Source organism: Hyla sarda, chromosome 4 (genome assembly GCF_029499605.1).
Source record: "Hyla sarda isolate aHylSar1 chromosome 4, aHylSar1.hap1, whole genome shotgun sequence".
In the NCBI taxonomy this organism is placed as follows: domain Eukaryota; kingdom Metazoa; phylum Chordata; class Amphibia; order Anura; family Hylidae; genus Hyla; species Hyla sarda.
The window spans coordinates 223,592,061-223,619,775 of NC_079192.1; the positions used below are offsets into that span (position 1 = coordinate 223,592,061).

Here is a 27,715-nt window from a genome sequence, read left to right on the forward strand (position 1 = left end):
TTGAATAAAGCTATTTAAAAGATAATGTAAAGCTTCTTTACTGCATTTAAAATCGTTTTGGCTTTTTGTGCATATTCCTGCCTCTCTTACACACCTGTTCATAGTATCATTAACTACGAAGTACCATTAAACCCTTAACACCGCAAGCATCTGCGATCACGCGGATGTCCGCCATTAACCCCTCAGATGCATTGATCAATACAGATCACGGCATCTGCGGCAATGCGCATGTTAAAATAGATGATCGGATCGCCCGCAGACGCTGCCACAGGGATCCGCTCATCTGTAATGGTAGCTGGAGGTCCCCTCACCTGCCTGTGGCCGTCTTCTCAGGTCTTCTGCTCTGGTCTGAGATCGAGCAGACCAGAGCAAAAGATAGCCAATAATACTGATCAGTGCTATGCCCTATGCATAGCACTGAACAGTATTAGCAATCAGCTGATTGATTGCTATTAATAGTCCCCTATGGGGACATAAAAAAAAAAATTTGAAAAATAAATAAATAAAATCTAAATATTTGGTATCGCTGCATGCGTTAATGTCCATACTATCAAATTATAATGTTAATGATCCCGTATGGTGAACAACATAAATGTAAGTCCAAAAATGCTGCTTTATAAAAAGTGATCAAAAAGTTTTATATATGCAAATGTGGTATCAATAAAAAGTACATAAATATAAAAAGTTATAGGTTGCCAAAATAGGACGATTTTTATATTACTGGTTTTGTACAAAAAGTTTAAGTTACTCCCATGGAAAACTTTTTTTTTTTTTTTTTTAAATCAACTGGTGCCGGAAAGTTAAACCGATATGTAAATCACTTCTATTAAAAATCTTAATCCTTCCAGTACTTTTTAGGGGCTGTATACTAAAGAGAAATCCAAAAAAGAAATGGATTTCCTCTGATGTCATGACCACAGTGCTCTCTGCTGACCATCTGCTGTCCATTTTAGGAACTGTGCAGAGCAGCATATGTTTGCTATGGGGATTTTCTCCTGCTCTGGACAGTTCCTAAAATGGACAGCAGAGGTCAGCAGAGAGCACTGTGGTCATGACATCAGAGGGAATGCATTCCTTTTTTGGATTTCTCTGTAGTATACAGCCCCTAAAAAGTACTGGAAGGATTAAGATTTTTTAATAGTAGTGATTTACAAATCTGTGTAACTTTCTGGCACCAGTTGATTTAAAAAAAATAAAATTAAAATAAAAAATAAAAAAAGAACTTAATTTTGGCTTAAGTTTTCCTTTTAACAAAGCTTAGTCGGGGCTCGATTCCTACAGGAATGTCGTTCCTTTGCTTTTTCAGTGGAGGAACGCCGACCCTGTTACATTAGTCCTGCAGGACCGACCTCTGTTCTTACCTCCATCTCCTCCCCTGGCCTGGACTGCTAGATGCTGGAGATGTAGGACCTGTGTTGATGTCACAATCACATGTTGGGGGTGGAGATTAGATGTGGAGGAGAGGAGAGATCATGGCTGAAGGACCTGTGTGATGCTGTGGAGGAGGTGGGGCTGAGGGTTGGAGGAGGTTTGTTACAGTGTGTCACCCCAGTAGTAAAGAGATTACATAAGGAGGAGGTTTGTTACAGTGTGTCACCCCAGTAGCAAAGAGATTACATGAGGAGGAGGTTTGTTACATTGTGTAACCCCAGTAGTAAGGAGATTACATGAGAAGGTTTGTTACAGTGTGCCTCCCCAGGAGTAAGGAGATTACATAAGGAGGAGGTCTGTTAGTGTGTCACACCAGTAGTAAGATGATTACATGAGGAGGTTTGTTACAGTGTGTCACCACAGTAATAAGGAGATTACTTGAGGAGGAGGTTTGTTACAGTGTGTCACCCCAATAGTAAGGACATTACATGAGGAGGCAGTTTGTTAGTGTGTCACTCCAGTATTAATGATATTACATGAGGAGGAGGTTTGTTACAGTGTGTCACCCCCGTAGTAACGAGATTACATGAGGAGGGGGTTTGTTACAGTGTGTCACCCCCGTAGTAACGAGATTACATGAGGAGGGGGGTTTGTTACAGTGTGTAACCACAGTATTAGTGAGATTACATGAGGAGGAGGCTTGTTACAGTGTGTCACCCCAGTAGTAAGGTGATTACATGAGGAGGGGGTTTGTTACAGTGTGTAACCACAGTAGTAGGGAGATTACATAAGGAGGAGGCTTGTTACAGTGTGTCAGCCCAGTAGTAAGGAGATTACATGAGGAGGAGGTTTGTTACAGTGTGTCATCCCAGTAGTAAGGAGATTACATGAGGAGGAGGTTTGTTACAGTGTGTCACCCCAGTAGTAAGGAGATTACATGAGGAGGAGTTTATTACAGTGTGTCACCCCAGTAGTAAGGAGATTACATGAGGAGGAGGTTTGTTACAGTGTGTCACCCCAGTAGTAAGAAGATTACATGAGGAGGAGGTTTGTTACAGTGTGTCACCCCAGTAGTAAGGAGATTACATGAGGAGGAGGTCTGTTACAGTGTGTCACCCCAGTAGTATGAAAATTACATCAGGAGGTTTGTTACAGTGTGTCACCCCAGTAGTAAGGAGATTTCATGAGGAGGGGGTTTGTTACAGTGTGTAACCACAGTATTGGGAGATTACATGAGGAGGAGGCTTGTTACAGTGTGTCACCCCAGTAGTAAGGATGAGGAGGAGGTTTGTTAGTGTGTCACCACAGTAGTAAGAAGATTACATGAGGAGGTTTGTTACAGTGTGTCACCCCAGTAATAAGGAGATTACATGAGGAGGGGGTTTGTTACAGTGTGTAACCACAGTAGTAGGGAGATTACATGAGGAGGAGGTTTGTTACAGTGTGTCACCCCAATAGTATGAAAATTACATGAGGAGTTTTGTTAGTGTGTCACCCCAGTAGTAAGAGGATTACATGAGGAGGTTTGTTACAGTGTCACCACAGTAATACGGAGATTACATGGGGAGGAGGTTTGTTACATTGTGTCACCACAGTAATAAGGAGATTACAAGAGGAGGGGGTTTGTTACTGTGTGTCACTCCAGTAGTAATAAGGAGATTACACGAGGAGGAGGTTTGTTACATTGTGTCACTGCAGTACTTTATATAATCTATTTTTACTGCCTAAGATCCACACAAATTTCACCAAACCTCTTGGCCTCCCTATTATCTCCGGCATCAACTCACTGACCTCCAACCTATCACAGTATATCGATCTCCACCTACAGAAATACGTACACAACCTGCCATCATACACCCATGACACGATTTCATACTATCCATATCGGACCTAGAATGGAAAGAACAGTACTCCTTTCTTACCATGGACATTACATCTTTATATACCATAATACAACACAATCTGGCTCTTGCGGCCGTTTCACATTTCCTAAAAAAGGGTGAACAAATGCCTGAACCCCAGCAACAGTTTCTTCTGAATGCCATCCAATTCATACTGGGCCACAATTACTTTCAATTCAATGGGCACCTCAACAGAGAGCACTGCGGGACGCGATGGGTACGAAATTCGCACCCAGCTTAGCAAATCTTTTCATGGGTGCTTTTGAAGAAAAAATACTCTACCAAGACCCATTTTTTTCCACCACTGCTTCTCATACCAGAGGTACATTGATGATCTATTCATCATCTGGGACAGCAACACCATTGATCCTACAGAATTCATCACATCCCATAATAATAACACCTGGAATGTACATTTCACCCACCATCGTTACACCAATCATGCGGAATTCCTGGATGTCATGTCACATGCCGAGTACATGAAAATCAACACCAAAACCTTCTTCAAGACAGTAGATGGAAAAAGTTTTCTAAACTATTCAAGCTGCCACTTTAAAAAATGGTTCCACAATGTCCCATACGGACAATATAAGCGCATCCGCCTCAACTGCACATCCACAAAAGATTTCCAAAGCCAGATATTGGACTCAAGGTTTACAGCAAAAGGTTACCCTTAATCAGTAATCAAACCAGAAAAATAAAAGCCAGCAAATTGGACCAAAAGACATGCCTTCAGCCTAAAATAAAAGCACCGGATGAACCAGAACCCGCAAACCAACAGTGCACACATAACTTTCTTACAACCTATTCCACAGACCACAAATCCATCAAAAAAGTCCTACAAGAACACTGGAAGATTTTATTAATGGACCCTTTTCTCACGGATGTAATACCTCAACACCCCCAAGTTACCTTCAGGAAAAACAAATCTCTCAAGAACATCTTCGCCCCGAGTAAACTTAAAAATCCAAAAAAGGAGACTTTCCTTAGCAAAGGACTAGTGGGCTCTTTCAAATGCGGCACTTCCACTTGTAAATGCTGCTCTACAATAAAAAAAAATCGTTGCAAAACATTCACCTCCAAAATCACAGGAGAGACGTATCAGATAAAAAACCTGTTAACCTGCAAATCATGATTTGTCATATACCTCCTGGAATGCTCCTGTGGCCTCCAATACATACGGAGAACCACCCAGTCACTGAATGCAAGATTAAACAAACATTGTTTCAATGTCAAGTAGGGCTGCACGATATATCGCAAAAGTAATCGAATCACAATTTTAGCTTTTTGCAATATAGCGATGCGGCTCCCCGGAAAACATGCGATTATCTGCTCGGGCTGGCTCCCATGGCGGGGACAGGCCAGAGCAGGTAAAAACTAATTTAAATACCAAGTCAGTGTTTATCAACCGGGGGGCCTCCAGTTGTTGCAAAACTACAACTTTTAGCATGCCCGGACCGGCAAAGGCTGTCTGGGCATGCTGGGAGTAGTAGTTTCACAACAGCTAGAGGCACCCTGCTAGAAAAACGCTAAGCGTGCAGGGAGAAAAATAAAAGATAAACTTCTGCTCACCTAGTCCCTGCAAATTCGTCTCTGTTTGCTCCGGAGTTTCCGCTCTTCTTAGTACAGGTAGTAGGACCTTTCCCTTTTCAGCCAATCACTGGCCGCAGTGGTGTCACGTGTCAAGCCAGTGATTGGCTTATGGGGAAAGGTCTTGTACTGCAGCAATACACTAGGTTTCCCGGGTCCCGTGGAAGATTTGAAATCCGCCCGGGAAACCCAGTGTATTTCCCCCCCGGGGGGGTGAATGTGACAAGGGGGGGGGGGGGGGGTGACAAGGGGGAGATGTGAAATAGGCGGTGGGCATAAAATGGGTAGGTAGATGTGAAATGGAGGCGATTGGACATGAAATGGGGGGATTTCACAAATTTTTTTTATTATATCTCATCGCATATCGAAATCACACACTTTTTTTTGTTCCTGGTCTTGACACCTGGGCTTAGTTCTGAACATTTTTTAGGGGATGTGCCATTGCAGCTCACCTGTATTCACTGAATGGCACTGAGCTTCTGAGAGTTGCAGTAGCAGGCTCTGTTGCTACCAAATTCTTGAAGCTGTGTGTGGTAAACAATACGGAGGACACAGTACCTTCACAAATCTGATATATGAAACCCCTTAAGGACCCAGCCAATTTTCACTTTAACATTTTAGTTTTTTCCTCCTTCCCTTCTAAAAATCATAACGCTTTAAATTTTGCACCTACTGACCTATATAAGGGCTTGTTTTTTGCGTCACCAATCGTAGTTTGTAATGACATCACTTATTTTATAACGTAATCTGCGGCGAAACAAAAAAGCAAAAACTTATTTGTGTGGTAAAATATAAAAAAGCAATTTTGTAAATTTTGGGGAGTTCCATTTCTACACAAGGCACTTTTTGGTAAAAATAACACCTTATCTTTATTCTGTAGGTCCATGCATTTACAAGAATACCCAAATTATTTAGGTTTTATTTTTACTACTTAAAGTGTACCCGTCAGATCCAACAAAAAACTTTATTTTTTTATTTTTATAGATCACTCAGGGTATCTAATCCTGACCATGTGCATCTCTTTTTTGTGTCTAGCACCTTTATTTATTACCCTTTTAATTTAGCCCACTAGTCTGAATTACTCTCAAAGGGAGGGGGTGTGGCCTCACTGCAGGTCTCCGCCCCCTCCCTCAGTATGCTGTCTGTTCACATCTCCCCTAGCATTAGCAAAACTGACAGTGGGAGGATTTTTCCTCCAGCTGTGAGCCCTGCACTCACAGCTGTCAATCTAGAAAGTGTGTCCATGACATAAGTGATGATGCATGGACACAGCAGGACTAGTATGTGTCCAAGCAGGCAGGGGGGGGGGGGGCAGTTGTCTGACTGGCTTTTTCGGTATGAAATGCTGAAAATTTTCTAATGAAAGCAATTGCAAAACCTATTGGTTTTGCATGCTTTACAACATATCAAAAGTTTTTGTATCTGACAGTGCCTATTTAAAAAAAAATAACTACATGCACCAAAATTAGTATGTTTAAAATTGTCCTCTTCTGATCCCTATAACTTTTTAATTTTTCTGCATACGGGACTATATGAGGACTCTTTTTATTTATTTATTTATTTTTTGTGCCATGGTCTGTAGTTTTTATCAGTACCATGGTACTTTTTGATTGCTTTTTATAATTTTTTTTTATGGTATATGAAGTGACTCATAATGCACAAATGCATGCTATGGTATGCATGGAATTTTTTTACATTTACGCTATCGACTGTGTAGTTTAACTAAACTTTTTAATAGATTGGACATTTATACAAGTGGCAATACCACATGTTTCTTTATTTTTAACTACATTATTTATTTATTTTTTTAAGGGAAATAGGGGGGGATTCAAACTTATTAGGGGAGGGGCTTATTCACTTTTTTACTTTTTTCATTTTTTTTAACTTTTTTTCTTTTTAGTCCCCATAGGGGCTATGCCATGCAATCTTTCGATTACATACACTGTTTAATTCCATAGCATAGCATTGATCAGTGTTATCGGTGCTCTGCTGGTCATGGCTGGAGCTTCAGAGCACCAAACGGACAGCAAGGAGACAGGTAAGGGCCCTCCCGCAATCATCTCAGCTGATCAGGACATTGCGGTTTCACCGTGATTGGCCCAAAGAGCTCTGCTGAGTCAACCTGCATGTGAGCCCAGCACTTTGGATGCTGCAGTCAACTTTGATCGTGGCATCTAAAGGGTTAATGCCAAGCATTGGCCCGGTCGGCGATGCCTGGCATTAATCCTTGGTCCTGGCTGCTGATAGCAGTCGGGACACACAGGCTTTCAAGCTTCAAACACCGATAAACGGACCAAGGGCGTACAGGTACTCCCTGCGTCCTTAAGTACCAGGAAGCAAGCGCATACCCATTTTTGTAGGGAACCAGACTTGTAATAATTCGGGGTCAGTGTGGTTGGCTAGCATAGCGAATTCACCATAGTTGAAGAAGCACAAACAACATATTGGCCCTCATTCACTATTTTAAACCCGACTTGTTTTGTCGTTTTTTTTTTGGCGCATCTTTGTCTGCGACATGTCACAGACATCGTGCGCCAGTCTGCAGCATGATGCAACATTTTTTCCCGACGGACCCGATGTGGATTCTCCCAAACCCGAAAAAGGGACGTAACCCGACATTTCTGAGCTTTCCCACATATTTATAAAGGTTTCCAACCCGAATTTGTTGAATTGTTGTGGATTTTTTCCCGACAACTCAGAGGAGTTGGAAACCAAAACCAACAAAACCCAGTGCGACAAACAGGATTCTATATAATAATAAATACCATGGGAAAAAAGCAGTCGGGTAAGAAAGCAAGATAGACTTACAACCCGATTTTTTAAGTAAATGAGGGCCACTGTGATCCAGCAATGCGGTTTCTCCCATACATACAGTCAGAATTGGGTTGCAAGGCAAAGATTTAGCCTACAGAAGATATGACACACCTCCATGTGCCATCAATAACAACGACATCTGCAGCTATGGTGCCCAGTTGACAACTCATGAATCTACGTCATATTGCACAGTATAAAGCCAGCATGAAAACAATGTGACAACTTAATATTTCCACAAAACCATATGCCATAAGGGTGCCTTTTACACAGCCAGAAAAAAAACTAGAAACAGCGCTCCGTGGTGTAATAAAAGAGGATAGTAAGATGTATAAAAAGGCATGTAAGCTGCTCACCTGGTATAGTTGTGTAAGCACATACACAACAATGGTGAGCACATAATATCGAGGTGTCCGCAGCCCTCCGGCCCAAAGATAAGTTAATGAGTAAGCAGCTTCAAGGAGACGCTGGCTCAACGTGGCGCTGGACACAGACCAACCAGGTAGGTAAGAGACAAGGTGTTTATTTACCCAGAATGCAAAGCATTTCACTGCCTAAGCAGCTTCATCAGGCATAGATAAGAACAACAGAGCAATGCATTTTATCACAGCACTAATTAGTCACAGCAGGAACCAATGATCGCTACGGACAAATCAGTGCCAGAAAAAATAAACATATGCAGAGACTAGGCATAAAAATCACAGCCAAATACACATCGAATGTATTCGAACAAGAACAATCATACAAAAATAATAATTGACAATCATTACAAACAATTGTATATAATACATATATTAAATTAATAGAAAATGTATTAAAATAAATGAAGTTAAAAATCTATAGGCATTAATGCAAAAATAAGACCAGGGAGAACAAGTCGAAAATCAACGAGCGTTCTCTATGGTCTCATTCAGACCATGCGGTGTTAAAGTTGAAAGGGTATATATCCAGTAAGATTCTCTATTAATTAAATATTGAAATCGATTGTGTTTCTCCACTGGAATGAATTCGAGAATTACTAAACGTAACAAAGAGATGTCACCACTATGGACTCTAGTGAAGTGCCTTGATAAACTGTGTAGTGTGAATTGGTTCTTAATATTGGAACGATGTTTAGACATTCGACACCGCATGGTCTGAATAGTACGTCCAACGTATTGGAACTTACAACTACAGGAAACAAGATAAATTGCATACTGGGTATTACAGTTTAAAACTTGACTAATATTAAATGATTTTTTAGTATATGTAGACAAGAACTTATTCGTAAAAGGTTCCATCATGTCACAGCATAAACACCTGTTTTTACTGCAAGGTGTGCATCCCGGATTTAAAATAATTGGGGAGGAGTTGCCAATGGATATATTTTTTAATCTGTTAGGTGCCACCATATTTTGTAATTTTTTTTTATCTTCTATAAATGATACCTGGTTTTGTGGGGACTACATCCTTGAGAATAGGGTCATTTAAAATAATATGCCAGTTGCGTTTAAGAATATTGTGTATCTGTGAAGCTGCACGGTTATAATTAGTTATGAAATTATGCTTGAAATGATTGTTTTTTTCTGTATTAATATCCTTTTTATCATTAGAGAATTTATTTCTGGTAACTAAATTAATTAGTTTTTTATCCTTTACTTGGTGATATGCATGTGTTAATAGAGGGGCTGGATAACCCAGTATGCATTTTATCTTCTTTCCTGTAGTTGTAAGTTCCAATACGTTGAACGTACTATTCAGACCATGCGGTGTCGAATGTCTAAACATTGTTCCACTATTAGGAACCAATTCACACTACACAGTTTATCAAGGCACTTCACTAGGGTCCATAGTGGTGACATCTCTTTGTTACGTTGAGTAATTCTCAAATCCATTCCAGTGGAGAAACACAATCGATTTCAATATTTAATTAATAGAGAATCTTGCTGGATATATACCCTTTCAACTTTAACACCGCATGGTCTGAATGAGACCATAGAGAACGCTCGTTGATTTTCGACTTGTTCTCCCTGGTCTCTGCTCGCATGTACTTTCCTTGGTATTCTCTTGACATCGTATGGTCTGTTATTTTTACATTAATGCCTATAGATTTTTAACTTCATTTTTTTTATACATTTTGTATTAATTTAATATATGTATTATATACAATTGTTTGTAATTATTGTCCATTATTATTTTTGTATGATTGTTCTTGTTCGAATACATTCGATGTGTATTTGGCTGTGATTTTTATGCCTAGTCTCTGTATATGTGTATTTTTTCTGGCACTGATTTGTCCGTAGCGATCATTGGTCCCTGCTGTGACTAATTAGTGCTGTGATAAAATTCATTGCTCTGTTCTTCTTACCTATGCCTGATGAAGCTGCTAAGACAGTGAAATGCATTTCATTCTGGGTAAATAAACACCTTGTCTCTTACCTACCTGGTTGGTCTGTGTCCAGCGCCACGTTGAGCCGGCGTCTCCTTGAAGCTGCTTACTCCTTAACTTTTACACAGCCAGACCTATATCCAAAACTAGTGCTGATTTAACAAATCGACACTTGTTTAATTAGCATTTTTCACATCTCTATGATTGATAGATCATTAGTGCAGCCCTTCATTTAATCCTTTAAGGATGCAGTGATTTTTATTTTTTGCACTTTATTTTTTTTTCATCATCTTTTTGCGCCACCAATTGTACTTTGTAATGACATCACATTTTACCACAAAATCTATAGTGAAATAAAAAAAAATAATATATATATATATATATATATATATATATATATATATATTTGTTGGGGAAAATTGAAAACAAAACGCACAAATTTTTCTCTTCTGACCCCTATAACATTTTTATTTTTCTGTATACGGGGTTGGATAAAGGTTTATTTTTTTTTGCACTTGATCTGTAATTTTAATCTGTACCCTTTTTATCTTGATCTGACTTTTTGATCACTTTTCTTTTAAGTTTTTTTTAGCTATATGAAGTAACCATAAATCAGCAGTTCTGGACTAGTATATTCTTACCTTTATTAACATTATATTTTAATAGTTTGGACACGCAGCCATACCAAATCTGTTTATTTTTGTTTACATTATTTTATTAGAAATTTTTTTAAAATAGGAGTGGAGTGTTAAACTTTTATTAGGGAAGGGGCTTATTTATATTTATTTACATTTTATTTTTACATTTTACTCACTATTTTTTAGTCCCTATAGGAGACTATTACGTGTAATCTTTCGGTTGAAAACACTAAACAATGATGTGCGATAGCACAGCATTGATCAGTGTTATTAGCATTCCATTAATAAAGGATGCTGAAGCCAATCACACAGACGGAAGCCAAGTAAGAGACCTTTGTTTGTGTATGCAGCTGATTGGCACCCCACAATTTTGTTGCTGTTGTACTGATCAGCTTTCTGAACAGTTATTTCCGGCATTAGCTGAGGGTCCTGACTGCTGGTGGCAGTCAGGACCCATCATGTGTGAAGCATGCTCAGTTCCTGAGCACACTTCATAGACTTGGGGCAGGGTGTATATGTAAATTCTCTGTCCTCTAGGGGTTAAATGTCAGCTCCACATCCTTTGTTTACACAGAGAGATGTGCTGCAGACCATCAATGATGCTTGTGGCTGCCCAATCCTAGTGATCAGCCGACAAACCAGGAATTGTTTGTCTGCTGATCAATAGAACATTAACACAGGGTAACAATTGGCCTGTCTATCTGATAATTTCCCTATGTAAAAGGCCTTTAAGGATAGGCCATCAATATAAAAAATTCTGAAATCCCAGAAAGAGTAATGCAGGATTATCTAAAGACATCGTATGCATGGCGTTTTATTCGTTTAGATTTTGAAGTGACATTTAAGATGAGATGTAACCAGCTGCTATATATTTTTTTTTTTCCATTTTAAAGGTTTCAGTCTACTGGGAAATTAACTGGACATCTTGGACCGGTCATGTGTCTTACAGTAGACCAGGTTGCCAGTGGACAGGATCTAATTATAACAGGCTCAAAGGATCATTACATTAAGGTAAGAATTCAAATTGATTGGGTTAAAATAGTAAATGGTTAATCATTAAAAAACATGAACTTTCGAAGTATGCAAAATGCATTGTAGTTGATCTGTCTGTAAAATATTCTGTCCCAGTTAACGGCAACAAGTTGTACCTCCTGTTCCAATGGGTTTAAAAGAGAAATTACACAATATTGTACCATTTATCTAATATCCCTTCATTCATTAGTAGATGGCTATCCCCACCTCTCTATTTTTCTTCTGCTGTTCAAGCTCAAGTTCAAAGTTGGGAGCCCATGCAGTGTTTAGCTCAAGTGTGTGGAGACACACTTGACAATATAGTCACTGAAGCAACTATATCACACTCAACAAAGTTCCATACACAAGTACCATTCAAAATAAGAGCACTTGTGCACAGAACTTCGTTGAGCATGGTAGGGTGCTACTGCAACTGTGCCACCCAGTTTGGCCCTCCGCTCCCCACATTGGAGCTACTTATCGCACTGCATTATGACTATAGCCATACACTTTATTAATATTAATTATAAAAATTATGGTGTTCCAGAAATCATACTGTTTGCTAATATTCAGTCAGAAATGTGTAAGATAATATTCAGGTTCAACAATCAACTGTTTACACATTAATATATATGTTGATATTTAGACCATAGTACCATATCTATACAATAAAGGTCCCCATAAACCTTATACTAAAGTTGGCCAAACCTACCGCCAGTGTGATGGGCAGACTGTCTGAGGTATATGTAATAACGGAGGTCCCAGCACTCACCGATGCAAGCAAATGGTATTTATTGTATATCCTAGTCACAGGACGCGTTTCGGCACTTAGCCTTCCTCTGCTGTCAGAGACAGCAGAGGAAGGCTAAGTGCCGAAACGCGTCCTGTGACTAGGATATACAATAAATACCATTTGCTTGCATCGGTGAGTGCTGGGACCTCCGTTATTACATTACAGTATTTTTTTTCCTCGTGCACCACCACTTTTCAGATAAGTGCCGACCATTGCTCCACTGTCTGAGGTATATAGCGGCCTTCCTAGGTCTCCATTGATAATGTCTGGTAAAGAAGGGTATAGCATGTTGGATTTCAACTGTCTGACTGAATTGTTCTTGGAGAGATAAGCCATTGCCAGAGCTGCCTGGGTGCAGCTTACCATTCCCCTCCCCATAGACAACACATGAACTCTCAGCCACGCTGAATTTTCTTGTGTATGGGAAAGTCAGGAGAGAGATAGCTATCGGGCGAATGTTTGAAAATCCAGATTAAAAGACACCTGCATCCCTTGTTTTTTTAATTTTTGGCATAGTCTTGTAAATTGAGAAAGCCCACTAATATATTTTTTTTCTTTTAGATGTTTGATATTACTGAAGGAGCCCTTGGTGTTGTTAGTCCTACACGTTGTTTCGAACCTCCTCATTATGACGGTATTGAAGCTCTCATCATTAGTGGTGATAACCTTTTTAGTGGATCAAGAGACAATGGAATAAAGAAATGGGACCTTTCTCGTAAAGATCTTCTTCATGTAGGTCTATGTTACTATTCTTAGACACATTAGTTGCTTGCATGAACAATTCTGTTTTAATTATATATATTTTTTTTTCTGCAGCAAGTTCCAAATGCTCACAAAGATTGGGTATGTGCTCTTGGGGTAGTGCCCAGTCGCCCCATTGTTCTGAGTGGCTGTCGAGGAGGCATCCTGAAGCTGTGGAATGTAGATACATTCATACCGATTGGTGAAGTCAAGGGACACGATAGTCCAATAAATGCAATCTGCACAAACTCCACTCATATTTTTACAGCATCAGAGTAAGAGTTGTTCTCTTTTTATTGTTGATATAAATGTACTTAATATTATATTGTGCTTAACCACTATTTCAAGCCAATTTTAAATACATGGATTTTTGGGTTAGTAAATGGCGTGTAGCTGGCTTCACTGGGGAGGCACCAACCAGTTGTTGGGGAGGCAGCTGCCTGCAGTGATAATGGGGGAGATTTATCAAAACCTGTCCAGAGGAAAAGTTGTTTAGTTGCCCATAGCAACCAGTCAGATTGCTTCTTTCATTTTTAACAAGGCCCCTGCAAAATGAAAGAAGCGATCTGATTGGTTGCTATGGGCAACTGGGCAACTTTTCCTCTGGACAGGTTTTGATAAATCTCCCCCAATGTGCTTCACTTGCCTTTCTATGGCAACATAACTGATGTGCTTATTTGAATGTTTTACTGGGTTCAGGAGGCAATTTTGTTTTGGCTAGATGCCATTAAAGTATATCAAATGGGCCCTGTGCATGAAATCTGCTGGGTGTCATACAGTTAACTCAGCTTCCCAGTGTGGACTCTCCTCTCTCCATGCTAATTTCAGATCACATAGGAGAGAACGATTACATGTACATTCAATTTTTGTAAATTTTTGCATGGGCTAAAACCTTTGGTGAATCTCCACCATCACCATGTTCTGCCTGGTGAGACTCCCGTTAAAACATTGAGAAGTTGTGCTGTAAAGTATTTAAAGAGACAAATTATTATGCCAGTATTATTTACATAAAGCAGAAGTTTAATTTATTTTGTACATGTTTTTTGCAGTGATCAGACTGTGAGGATTTGGAAGGCTAATGGTTCTCTTGATGGGCAGACATCAGATGCTGGAGACACAAGTGAAGATGTTGCAAGCAACTAAACTGGAAACATAAAGATATATAGGGGGGAGATTTATCATGCTGTCTTATAGTGACATTCTCTTTGTTGCTCATAGCAACCAATCAAAGCTAAGCTTTCATTTTACCAGAGCAATATGAGAAATGAAAATGGATCTGTGATTAGTTGCTATGGGCAGCAAAGGAAATCTCACCATAATACAGCTCAATGAATATCCTCCATAGTCTTAAAAGGATACTGTGACAGACTGTTTATTGTTAAGACATTTTTGGGCATTTAATATAGTATGCATACTGGACCTTTATGGGGTATTCCAGGCAAAACCTTTTTTTATATATATCAACTGGCTCCGGAAAGTTAAACAGATTTGTAAATTACTTATATTAAAAAATCTTAATCTTCCAATAGTTATTAGCTTCTGAAGTTTTCTGGGCAACTGCTCAATGATGATGTCACGTCCCGAGAGCTGTGCATGATGGGAGAATATCCCTTGCATGATGGGAGAATATCCCCATAGGAGCTGGACAGCTCCCGGGACGTGAGTCATCAGAGAGCAGTTAGACAGAAAACAACAGCTCCACTTCAGAAGCTAATAACTATTGGAAGGATTAAGATTTTTTAATAGAAGTAATTTACAAATCTGATGTGTAGAAGAATGTGAAATGAGCGGCACTCACCACGTCCAGGTAGCGACAAACTTCTTTATTTCTTAAAGTGCAGTTAGGACATACAGGTGCACCTGTATGTCCTAACTGCACTTTAAGAAATAAAGAAGTTTGTCGGTACCTGGACGTGGTGAGTGCCGCTCATTTCACATTCTTCTACACGTCTGATTTATGACTCTGTCCAGGCTGAGCACCCCACCGGAGGTGGCGCTTGTTCACACCTGTTTCTGCTAGGAGCGGTTTTTGGCTGTATGGCTGGCTGTGCCGAACGCTGTCTCTTGTTGCAAATAATTTACAAATCTGTTTAACTTTCCGGAGCCAGTTGATATATAAAAAAAAGTTTTGGCCTGGAATACCCCTTTAATATCTGGAAGCTCTGTTCTAAACTGTTATTTTACTATATACTTAATCCTGCTAGTTGCTACATAATGCTCATGGAGAAGCCTTATTGGTCTTTAGTTGAATGACCATTGTACAGATGGTTTATGTTTGGTTCTGTGTACTGTAAAATGGTTTCACTATATACGGTGATCATTCATAGGAACTAAACATACAGTATTTACTTGAAGTACTCTTGTAGTGTCCACCCTCACATACACGTGTGCCTGTAGACAAATACAAAACTGCAGAGTGAATTGATGGGCAACTTTCTAAATTGTCTCCCATGATGCAGTCTGGCATTGTGGATGGCCTTCAAGAGAGCATGCTAGAAGTAGTCTACCTATGTCATATAACCTAGGTGTAAAATATACTACACATGACCAAAGTCTTGCTTTTCTGTACACTCTCTTGTTCAGGTTTTTTTGAGCAGTAAAATATTTCAAGCTACACATTTTGTCTTCACAACGTAGTAACCTTTGTGTGGCAGCGAGGCAGTGTTTTCCATGTTACATGTTTCCTACTGTTAAAACCTACTTATGCTATAAGTTATTTTTTAGTTTGTAGATAATTTTAGTTTTTGTTTTAATACTTTTATTTTTACAGTTGCATAATTTGCTTCTAATTTAAAATGCTGCTATTTGTATTTTACATACTGTTTCTCATTTGAAATTTTAAGTTAGAGCCTTGTTTGTGGTAGAGAACAATGTATATAATTTGGTTGTAAAAAGATCTTCTGCAGCTCCTTCTATGATTTTAAATGCTGTGTGAATCTTTTGAAAATATTCTTTTGCTTTTTTTTTTTTTGTTTTGTTAATCTTATTTTGTAAATTTGACACGTGCAAATTTAATATAGATGAGGCAAATATTTGTGCATATTTTGTTTGTAGAGTAAAATAATTTATGAATTTCAGTTCAGCTAATGCATGAATAAACACATGTGCAAATCTGTCTCTTCTTGTTTCATCTTTCCTGTTCTATATGATATGCTTAGTTCATTGGGGATTTTTTATTGCTTTTAAATACTGCACGTCTTGCAATGTTATTAATGCAAATTCTATTAATATGGACATATTCTGCAGTGAATACAAGAAGTTATTCATCACATCAACTCCTCCACTATAGAGTTTACAAATTGTCAGAAAATCACAAAGTAATGCGAAGAAACTTATTCCATATTCATAAGCGTGGACACATTACCAAAGTATCATCTGTTTTTTGCATAGTTTGAATTTTGCTAAATAGAACTGTTTTATGAAGTGAAGTGGTTGGCCTTTAACATATGGATTAATCTGATCAACCTAGGGATAACATATGAAACATAGTGGCATGTGGTTCAAAACAAAGAAAAACTGGAGTATGACATATATAACATTTTAAGTATTATATACTTATTACCAGGGTAAAATGTGCAAACTAAACCCCCACAACCTATGTTAAACCACTTCCTAAAGACATATCTCATCTGGGAGAACAATGTAAACTTACATACAAATTCCCCAATACCACTGTGAACCCTTTAGTATCGGTATCACCGTATGTTATATTCCTAGGTACTTGGAAAGGTAAGGGGCATTACAAAAAGGTGCAGTTGCGCCTCACTTTCCCTTACCTACCAATCTCCACACTACAGTACCATTCATAGGCCATATTGCACTAATCAGGGTTATTGCAAGGTTTGCACACCTGGATTTGGGTATTTTTGTGCCATTCTTTTCTACAGATTCTTTCAAGCACTGTCATGTTGGATGGGGACTGTCTTTGAACAATTTTCAGGACGTGTCTGAGATATTCAAGTCAGGGCTCTGGCTGGGCTATTCAAGGGTATATTTACAGAGATATCGCTAAGACACTCTTGTGTTGTCCTGGCTGTATGCTTAGTTATTGGGGGAAATTAATCAAAATCTGTGCAAAGGAAAAGTTGACCAGTTGTCAGTAGCAACCAATCAGATTGCTTCTTTCATTTTTCAGAGGCCTTTTAAAAATGAAAACAGGTTTTGATAAATCTCCCCCCATTGTCTTCATAGAAGGTGAACCTTTGGCCCAGCCTGATGTCCAGAAAACGGGCTCCATTCAGCTGTCCCTAAACCCTGACCAGTCTCCCTGTCCCAGATACTTACACCCACAGCATGGTGCTGCCATCATCTTTCTTCACTGTAGGATGGTATTAGGCAGGTGATGAGCAATGCCTTGTTTCCCTCAGACATGACATTAAAAGTCTAATCTTGTCTTCTTCCGACCAGAGAATCTTGTTTCTCATAATCTGAAAGTCATTTAGGTGCTTTTTGCAAATTCCAGACTGACTTTTATGTACCTTTATATTAGTGATGCATCTTTCTGGCCACTTAAAGCCCAGATTGGTGGAGTGCTCAGCCAGAGTGACCTCTGGTCATCTCTTACCAAAGTTCTTACTAGAGGTAGGGTCTGCTAGAGGTAGGGTCCTGGTTCTTTCACATTTCTTCCATTTAAGAATTGTGAAGGCCAATGTGTACTTGAGAACCTTCAGTCTAACATAGATTTTTTATTTTTTTTGTCCCTGATGTGCTCAGTCGGATTCAGGTCTGGGGAACGGGTGGGCCAGTCTATAGCATCAATGCCTTCCTCATGCAGGAATTGCTGACACACTTCAGCCTCATGAGGTTTAGCATTGTCTTGCATTATGAGGAACCCAGGGCCAACCGCACCAGCATATGGTCTCACAAGGGGTCTGAGCACATGGAGGGCTGTGAGGCCCCCCAAAGGAATACCACCCCACACCATTACTGACCCACCGCCAAACCGGTCATGCTGGAGGATGTTGCAGGAAGCAGAACATTCTACACGGCGTCTCCAGACTCTGTCACGTCTGTTACATGTGCTCAGTGTGAACCTGCTTTTATCTGCGAAGAGCACAGGGCACCAAGGCGGAGGTGTAGCGGTCCTGCTTCTGGGTTCTTGCCGTCCTACGGCCTCCTCCACGTCTCCTGATGTCCTGGCCTGTCTCCTGGTAGCACCTCCATGCTCTGGACACTATGCTGACAAACACCGCAAACCTTCTTGCCACAGCTCGCATTGATGTGCCATCCTGGATGAGCTGCACTACCTGAGCCACCGCCAGCATTCATACATTCAAGGACTGCCAGGAAGCATAGGAACTGAGAAGTGGTCTGTGGTCACCACCTGCCGAACCATTTTTTTTTTATGGGGGTGTCTTGCTAATTGCATATAATTTCCACCTGTTGTCTGTTCCATTTGCACAACGTCATGTGAAATTGATTGTGAGAGTGATTTCACAGAAGTGTTATTGACTTGGAGTTACATTGTGTTGTTTAAGTGTTCCCTTTTATTTTTTTGAGCAGTGTATACAGGACCATATAGAGGTATATACCAGCTGTACACAGAATCTGTATACCATATAAGTGATTACATACAGGACCATATAGAAGTAGATACCAACTGAGCACAGGTTCTGTATACCATATAAATGATTATAGTTACATTTAGGGACTTACAGTCAACGTCCTTTCTGATCAGCGGCGTCCTCTTTCGTTTTGTTCTTTGGCAGGATCAGACCGCCATGTTGACGTATTCCAGCCAAAACTTATCTCTTAACAACTGCATGACAAACAGGTAGGTAGCCAAGCACGCAGTTAGGTAGCTAGCTAAGCACGCAGTTAGGTAGCTAGCTAAGTAGTTAGGTAACCAGGTATGTAGGTAGTTATGTATTTTGGTAGTTAGGTTGCCAGGTTAGTAGGTATCCAGATAGCAAGGTACGTAGGTAGATAAAATGACTGGGCACTCAAGCAGAAGTGAGTATTATTTTATTTTGCAATCAGTAAGAATGTGATGTTTCGGTCCAATCCCTGGACCTTCCTCAGAGTTCTGAAATAGTATATACAGGAAAATAATAAGTATGACAAAAATTATATAGAATAGAACCATGCTGATCTAGACATAGCTACCAAATAATAAATAAACTATGTACAAAAAGGAAAATAATGCAAAATAATGATAGTGAGCAACTATGGCATATAGGTTGCATCAACAGCCAAAATAACCAGGGAGATAGCTTGGTCATACTGAAAAAAGGGGGGGGGGGAGGGGGGTGAAAGGAGAGAATCACTAGAGGGTCAATAGGCAAATAGACATGGTGATATGCACTGATTCACAGACTCATCCTGGAATAATTGGCAAAGTATAAGGCAAAATTCACATCTCATAGAAGTTCCGCCCAGGGGAAAGGAGAGCACAGCCCCTGGATAATGTATCTAATAGATATCAATGTAAGGAAAATAGAGCACTGAATCTAAATGCAGACAAACGTTATAGGACATTGCAGTATTCATGCTGTTTAGAAATACTTACAGATTGCTGCGGAGGTGTGATAAATATGTTGTACGGCTTACAGCCGGGAAAGAGGTGTGTGGAACGCAGTCTGGAGCTGCTAACAAGTAACTGAAGAGCTAGCGTGGTTTAGTCTTTAACAGACTCCCGTCCGGAAGTACGGGAGTCCCACTTCCGGTATGCCTCAGCATTCGGCAGGGGACATGCTAGATAGAATGAGGGTGAGAATGGTAGACTAGGAGATCGGAATAGAGAGCAGATAAGTGGGAAAGGAAATGCTAAAAGTATAATACAGCATATGTAAAGGAGAGTGTATTACCAGTGTACTTCCTGTATCAGAATGAGGTGTGGAATGCAGTATGCCTTCCACCTAATGTTAGGAGAAATGGCAACAGGAAGTGATGGTGTGGGTTCCAATGGAGGCGTGGAACGCACAATGCGTTCCACTTGATCAGAACAGTGTAAAGAGGAACCCTGAGCCACAGAAATAATTATATAACGATCATGCAATGTAATGGTGAATGAAATTATGATGCATGAAATAATGTAGGATATAAAAAGATAGAAAATTATAGAAAAAATAGAAGAGATAAATAAGGAATAGAAAAAGGAAAAGAAACAATGTACAAAGGGGAAGAATTCGAGATAGTAAGGATCTCAGGAAGAACGATTAAAGAAAGGATACATGTGCCAATATAACCTCCACAGCAAATCCGGGTGATCAAGATGCCTAAAGGAATAAAAATTAGAATAAATTAAAACAGTATGAAAATAGCATGAAAAATTGCATGAGAGATATTATAACTGCATAATGTCGTATTCACGATTCAGGCCCCGTGGTTCCAGGGTTTGTAATGTATAAATCCAGTAGGCCTCACGTGTTTTTAAGGTTTTAACCCCTTAAGGACCAGGCCATTTTACACCTTAGGACCAGAGCGTTTTTTGAACATCTGACCACTGTAACTTTAAACATTAATAACTCTGGAATGCTTTTACATATCATTCTGATTCAGAGAGAGTTTTTTCGTGACATATTCTACTTTAACATAGTGGTAATTTTTTGTGGTAAATTGCATCATTTCTTGGTGAAAAATTCCAAAATTTGATGAAAAAATTTAAAATTTAGCATTTTTCTAACTTTGAAGCTCTCTGCTTGTAAGAAAAATGGATATTCCAAATAAATTTTATTTTTATTCACAAATACAATATGTCTACCTTATGATTGCATCATAAAATTTATGAGTTTTTACTTTTGGAAGACACCAGAGGGCTTCAAAGTTCAGCAGCAATTTTCAAATTTTTCACAAAATGTTCACTCACTATTTTTCAGGGACCAGTTCAGGTTTGAAGGGCCTTCATATTAGAAATACCCCACAAATGACCCCCATTATAAAAACTGCACCCTCCAAAGTATTCAAAATGACATTCAGTAAGTGTTTTAACTCTTTAAGTGTTTCACAGGAATAGCAGCAAAGTGAAGGAGAAAATTCAAAATCTTCATTTTTTACACTCGCATGTTCTTGTAGACCCAATTTTTTAATTTTTGCAAGGGGTAAAAAGGAGAAAATTTTTACTGGTATTTGAAACCCAATTTCTCTCGAGTAAGCACATACCTCATATGTCTATGTTAATTGTTTGGCGGGCGCAGTAGAGGGCTCAGAAGGGAAGGAGCGACAAATGGTTTTTGGGGAGGCATGTCACCTTTAGGAACCCCTATGGTGCCAGAACAGAAAAAAAAAAAACACATGGCATACCATTTTGGAAACTAGACCCCTTGGGGAACATAACGAGGGGTAAAGTGAACCTTAATACCCCACAGGTGATTCACGAATTTTGCATATGTAAAAAAAAATAAAAAACATTTTTACCTAAAATGCTTGGTTTCCCAAAAAATTTACATTTTTAAAAAGGGTAATAGCAGAAAATAACTCCCAAAATTTGAAGCCCAATTTCTCCCGATTCAGAAAACACCCCACATGGGGGGTGAAAAGTGTGCTGGCGCACTACAGGTCTCAGAAGAGGAGGAGTCACATTTGGCTTTCTGAAGGCAAATTTTGCTCTGGGGGCATGCCGCATTTAGGAAGCCCCTATGGTGCCAGAACAGCAAAAAAAAAAAAAAAAAACACATGGCATACCATTTTGGAAACTAGACCCCTTGGGGAACGTAACAAGGGGTAAAGTGAACCTTAATACCCCACAGGTGTTTCACGACTTTTGCATATGTAAAAAAAAAAAAATGTTTTCATAAAATGCTTGTTTTCCCAAAAATTTAACATTTTTAAAAAGGGTAATAGCAGAAAATACCCCCAAAATTAGAAGCCCAATTTCTCCCGATTCAGAAAACATGCCATATGGGGGTGAAAAGTGCTCTGCTGGCGCACTACAGGTCTCAGAACAGGAGTAACCTCCAAACCCCAGTCACCAAGGTGACGGGGTAAAAAAAAACCTTATTGAAAATTCCCTCCCTAACTGTAAATATAAAACTTCACTTTTATTGTGCTAATATTAAAAAAGTCCCCTGTAGTGAATAAAATTAGCAGGCTATTGCCTCAACTAGTGTAACTTCTCCTATCTGGAGTTCACAGTAATGTGTACTTGACAGTGGCTGCAGACCACTGTCGATTGGGGAAAGTGCTGCAAATAAAATGTAATCAATCTGTCTCCTCTGGGGAGACAGATTGGGGAAAGTGCTGCAAATAAAATGTAATCAATCTGTCTCCCCAGAGGAGACAGATTGATTACATTTTATTTGCAGCACTTTCCCCAATCGACAGTGGTCTGCAGCCACTGTCAAGTACACATTACTGTGAACTCCAGATAGGAGAAGTTACACTAGTTGAGGGAATAGCCTGCTAATTTTATTCACTACAGGGGACTTTTTTAATATTAGCACAATAAAAGTGAAGTTTTATATTTACAGTTAGGGAGGGAATTTTCAATAAGGGTTTTTTTTTACCCCGTCACCTTGGTGACTGGGGTTTGGAGGTTTTTCTTGGTTTATTTAACCCCTTTTCCCGCCCTGGGCATTAAAGTTTTTGTCAGAACAGGAGTAGTCACATTTGGCTCAGAAGTGAAGGAGCGACAAGGGGATTTTGGAGAGTACGTTTTTCTGAAATGGTTTTTGGGGGGCATGCTGCATTTAGGAAGCCCCTATGGTGGCAGAACAGCAAAAAAATTAAAAACACATGGCATACCATTTTGGAAACTAGACCCCTCGAAGAATGTAACATGGGATAAAGGGAGCCTTAATACCCCACAGGTGTTTCATGACTTTTGCAAAGGTAAAAACAAAATAATAATTTTTACCTAAAATGCTTGTTTTCCCAAACTTTATACATTTTTAAAAAGGGTAATAGCAGATAATACCCCTGAAAATTTGAAGCCCAATTTCTCCCGATTTAGAAAACATGCCATATGGGGGTGAAAAGTGCTCTGCTGGCGCACTACAGGTCTCAGAACAGGAGTAGTCACATTTGGCTTTTTGAAAGCAAATTTTGCTCTGGGGGCATGCCGCATTTAGGAAGCCCCTATGGTGCCAGAACAGCAAAAAAAAAAAACACACGGCATACCATTTTGGAAACTAGACCCCTCAGGGAACGTAACAAGTGGTAAAGTGAACCTTAATACCCCACAGGTGTTTCACTACTTTTGCATATGTAAAAAAAAAAAAAAAATTTTACCTAAAATGCTTGGTTTCCCAAAGATTTAACATTTTTAAAAAAGGCAATAGCAGAAAATACCCCCCAAAATTTGTAACACAATTTCTCCCCAATAACGGGGATACCCCATATGTGACCCTAAACTGTTGCCTTGAAAAATGACAGGGCTCCAAAGTGAGAGCGCCATGCGCATTTGAGGCCTAAATTAGGGACTTGCATAGGGGTGGACATAGGGGTATTCTACGCCAGTGATTCCCAAACAGGGTGCCTCCAGCTGTTGTAAAACTCCCAGCATGCCTGGACAGTCAGTGGCTATCTGGCAATACTGGGAGTAGTTGTTTTGCAACAGCTGGAGGCTCCGTTTTGGAAACAGTGGTGTACCAGACGTTTTTTATTGGGGAGGGGAGGGGGGCTGTGTAGGGGTATGTGTATATGTAGTGTTTTTTTACTTTTTATTTTATTTTTTGGTAGTGTAGTGTTTTTAGGGTACAGTCGCACGGGCGGGGGTTCACAGTAGTTTCTCGCTGGCAGTTTGAGCTGCGGCAGAAAATTTGCTGCAGCTCAAACTTGCAGCCGGATACTTACTGTAAACCTCCGCCCATGTGAGTGTACCCTGTATGTTCACATTGGGGGGGAGAAACATCCAGCTGTTACATAGTTACATAGTTAGTACGGTCGAAAAAAGACATATGTCCATCAAATTCAACCAGGGAATTAAGGGGTAGGGGTGTGGCACGATATTGGGGAAGGGATGGGATTTTATATATCTTCATAAGCATTAATGTTATTTTGTTCCAGGAATGTATCTATTCCTGTTTTAAAGCTGTTAATTTTTCCTGCTGTGACCAGTTCCTGAGGTAGACTGTTCCATAAGTTCACAGTTCTCATGGTAAAGAAGGCGTGTCGCCCCTTGAGACTAAACTTTTTCTTCTCCAGATGGAGGGAGTGCCCCCTCGTCCTTTGGGGGGGGGGTTTAACCTGGAACAGTTTTTCTCCATATTTTTTGTATGGGCCATTAATATACTTATATACATTTATCATATCCCCCCTTAAACGTCTCTTCTCAAGACTAAACAATTGTAACTCCTTTAATCGCTCCTCATAGCTAAGATGTTTCATGCCCCATATTAGTTTAGTCGCGCGTCTCTGCACCCTTTCCAGCTCCACAGTGTCCCTTTTATGTACAGGCGAACAAAACTGAACAGCATATTCCAGGTGAGGCCGTACCAATGCTTTATAAAGGGGGAGTATTATGTCCCTGTCCCTTGAGTCCATGCCTCTTTTGATACATGACAATATCCTGCTGGCTTTGGAAGCAGCAGCCTGACATTGCATGCTATTCTGTAGTCTGTGATCTACAAGTACACCCAGATCCTTCTCTACCAGTGACTCTGCCAGTTTAGTCCCCCCTAAGACATACGACGCATGCAGGTTATTAGTACCCAGATGCATAACTTTACATTTATCCACATTGAACCTCATTTGCCAAGTGGATGCCCAGACACTTAGTCTATCCAAGTCATCTTGTAACTTATGCACATCCTCTATAGACTGTACCGTGCTACAAAGCTTGGTGTCATCTGCAAAGATAGAAACAGCTGTTAATACCATCCTCTATATCATTGATAAATAAATTAAACAACAGCGGGCCCAGTACTGAACCTTGGGGTACACCACTAATTGCCGGGGACCAATCAGAGTACGAATCATTGACCACCACTCTCTGGCTACGATCCATGAGCCAGTGTTCAATCCAGTTGCAAACTAAAATTTCCAAACCCAAAGACCTTAACTTACCTGTCAGACGTCTATGAGGGACAGTATCAAATGCTTTAGCAAAATCCAGAAACACTATATCCACAGCCATTCCTCTGTCAAGGCTTCTACTCACCTCTTCATAAAAGCAAATTAGATTGGTTTGACAACTTCTATCCTTAGTAAACCCATGCTGGTTATCACTTATAATACTATTATCCCCTATGTATTCCTGTATGTAATCCCTTATAAGTCCCTCAAACAATTTACCCACAATGCACGTCAAACTTACCGGTCTATAGTTTCCTGGGGAAGACCTAGAGCCCTTTTTGAAGATTGGCACCATATTTGCCTTGCGCCAGTCCCTTGGCACAATACCAGACACCAGTGAATCTCTAAATATCATGAACAGGGGTACAGATATTACTGAACTTACCTCTCTAAGAGCTCTTGGGTGTAGTCCATCCGGCCCTGGAGATTTGCTTACATTTATATTACTTAACTCACCTTGTACCATCTCTACATTAAGCCAGTTCAGTACATTACATGATGTGTTACCAGCACTGACCTGGCCAATGTCAGCTCCTTTTTCCATAGTGTATACAGAACCCACTCAGTAGCTCCGCCTTCTCTTGATCGCCCGTGACAACCTCCCCATTATCATTATTAAGGGGTCATACATGCTCTGTCCTTGTTTTTTTTGCATTTATATATCTAAAAAAATATTTAGGATTAGTTTTGCTTTCTTTGGCCACCTGTCTCTCGTTTTGAATTTTTGCTGTTTTTATTACATTTTTACAGATTTTATTAAGCTCTTTGTACTGTTTAAATGTTATAGCTGACCCATCAGATTTGTATTTTTTGAAGGCAATTTTTTTGTTGTTTATTGCTCTTTTAACATCATTTGTCAGCCATGTAGGATTTAGTTTTAATCGTTTATATTTGTTCCCCTTTGGTATATATTTAGCTGTATAGTTATTTAGAGTTGATTTAAAGATGTCCCATTTACCTTCTGTATCAGTATTTGAGAACACCTCCCCCCAGTCTATGTCCTGTAGTGCAGCTCTCAGCCCAGGGAAGTTTGCCTTTTTAAAGTTATATGTTTTTGCCTTCCCCGCCTGTCTTTGTTTTCTACATTTTAAGTCAAAAGTAACTATATTGTGGTCGCTATTACCAAGGTTTTCCCGTTACATTACCAACCAGCTCTGCGTTGTTGGAAATGATCAGATCCAACAAGGCATCACTTCTTGTTGGGTCCTCCACAAACTGGCCCATAAAATTATCCTGCAATAAATTTAGGAATTGTCGCCCCTTTGTAGTTTTAGCCAACCCCGGACCCCAATCTATATCTGGACAGTTAAAATCTCCCATTATTACCACTGTACCTGCTCGGGCGGCCCTCTCTATTTGTTTATGAAGCCGAACTTCTATCTCTTCAGTGATATTAGGGGGTCTGTAGATTACACCAAATATTATTTTTTCAGTATTTCCCTCCTTTTGTAATTCTACCCACAGTGATTCCACATCCTCAGAATCATCACACACTATGGCATCGTTCACACTGACTTTCATACCACTTCTTACATACAGACAGACTCCACCACCTTTTCTGTTCATTCTATCCTTGCGAAACAATGTAAACCCCTGCAGATTGACAGCCCAGTCATGGGAGGAGTCCAGCCATGTCTCAGTGACCCCAACTATATCAATATGTTCCTCCAGTATCAAGGCCTCAAGCTCCCCAATTTTATTTGCTAGGCTTCTGGCATTTGTGAACATACACTTTACATTTCCATCCTTTATGTTATTGGGGTTAATGGGATTCAAGGGTGTAAGTTTTATTTTCCTATGAAGCCTATTCCTATTAACTATTCTAACCCCTCCCTCCGCTCCACCCCCAGGTACATTTATAATTCCCACCTCTCTATCTACACTATCTTCCCCCTCTTTGCTGTAGGTTCCCTCCCCCCAAGTCCCTATTTTAAACACTCCTCCACCCTTCTAGCCATCTTCTCCCCAAGCAAAGCTGCACCCTCCCCATTGAGGTGCAGCCCGTCCCTACGGTAGAGCCGGTAACCGACAGCGAAGTCAGCCCAGTTCTCCATGAACCCAAACCCTTCCTTCCTACACCAGCTTCTGAGCCACTTGTTTACCTCCCTGATCTCCCGCTGCCTCTCTGGTGCGGCTCGTGGTACTGGCAGTATTTCAGTATGATCTGTTGCAAAACTACAACTCCCAGCATGTACGGTCTATCAGTGCATGCTGGGAGTTGTAGTTTTGCAACAGCTGGAGGCATAATACTTTGGCTGGGAATGCTGGGGATTGTAGTTATGCAACAGCTGGAGACACACTGGTTTGCTACTTAACTCAGTGTTTCACAACCAGTGTGCCTCCAGCCGTTGCAAAACTACAACTCCCAGCATGTCCGGTGCATGCTGGGAGTTGTAGTTTTCAACAGCTGGAGGCACACCGGTCGTGAAACACTGAGTTAAGTAAAAAAAACTGTGTTTCACAACCAGTGTGCCTTCAGCTGTTGCCAAACTTCAACTCTCAGCAGTCACCAACAGCCAACAGGCATGCTGGGAGTTGT

At 40.0% G+C, this 27,715-nt stretch overlaps 1 protein-coding gene across 8 annotated transcripts in view; it reads left to right on the forward strand.

Annotated features, from left to right (window-relative positions):
* The window catches only part of KIF21A (kinesin family member 21A), a 186,443-nt gene extending 171,445 nt beyond the window's left edge, over window positions 1–14,998 (forward strand). For 5 of the 8 annotated variants that reach the window (XM_056573645.1, XM_056573648.1, XM_056573646.1 and 2 more), the window contains 4 exons: window positions 11,573–11,690; window positions 13,045–13,215; window positions 13,300–13,499; window positions 14,274–14,997. In XM_056573645.1, coding sequence (XP_056429620.1) covers window positions 11,573–11,690; window positions 13,045–13,215; window positions 13,300–13,499; window positions 14,274–14,367 — 583 coding nt within the window. In that variant the 3' untranslated portion in view covers window positions 14,368–14,997. Of the gene's footprint in view, window positions 1–11,572; window positions 11,691–13,044; window positions 13,216–13,299; window positions 13,500–14,273 lie in introns of all 8 variants that reach the window. The other 3 variants (XM_056573651.1, XM_056573652.1, XM_056573650.1) reach the window with 1 other exon arrangement.
* The last annotated feature ends 12,717 nt before the right edge of the window (window positions 14,999–27,715 follow it).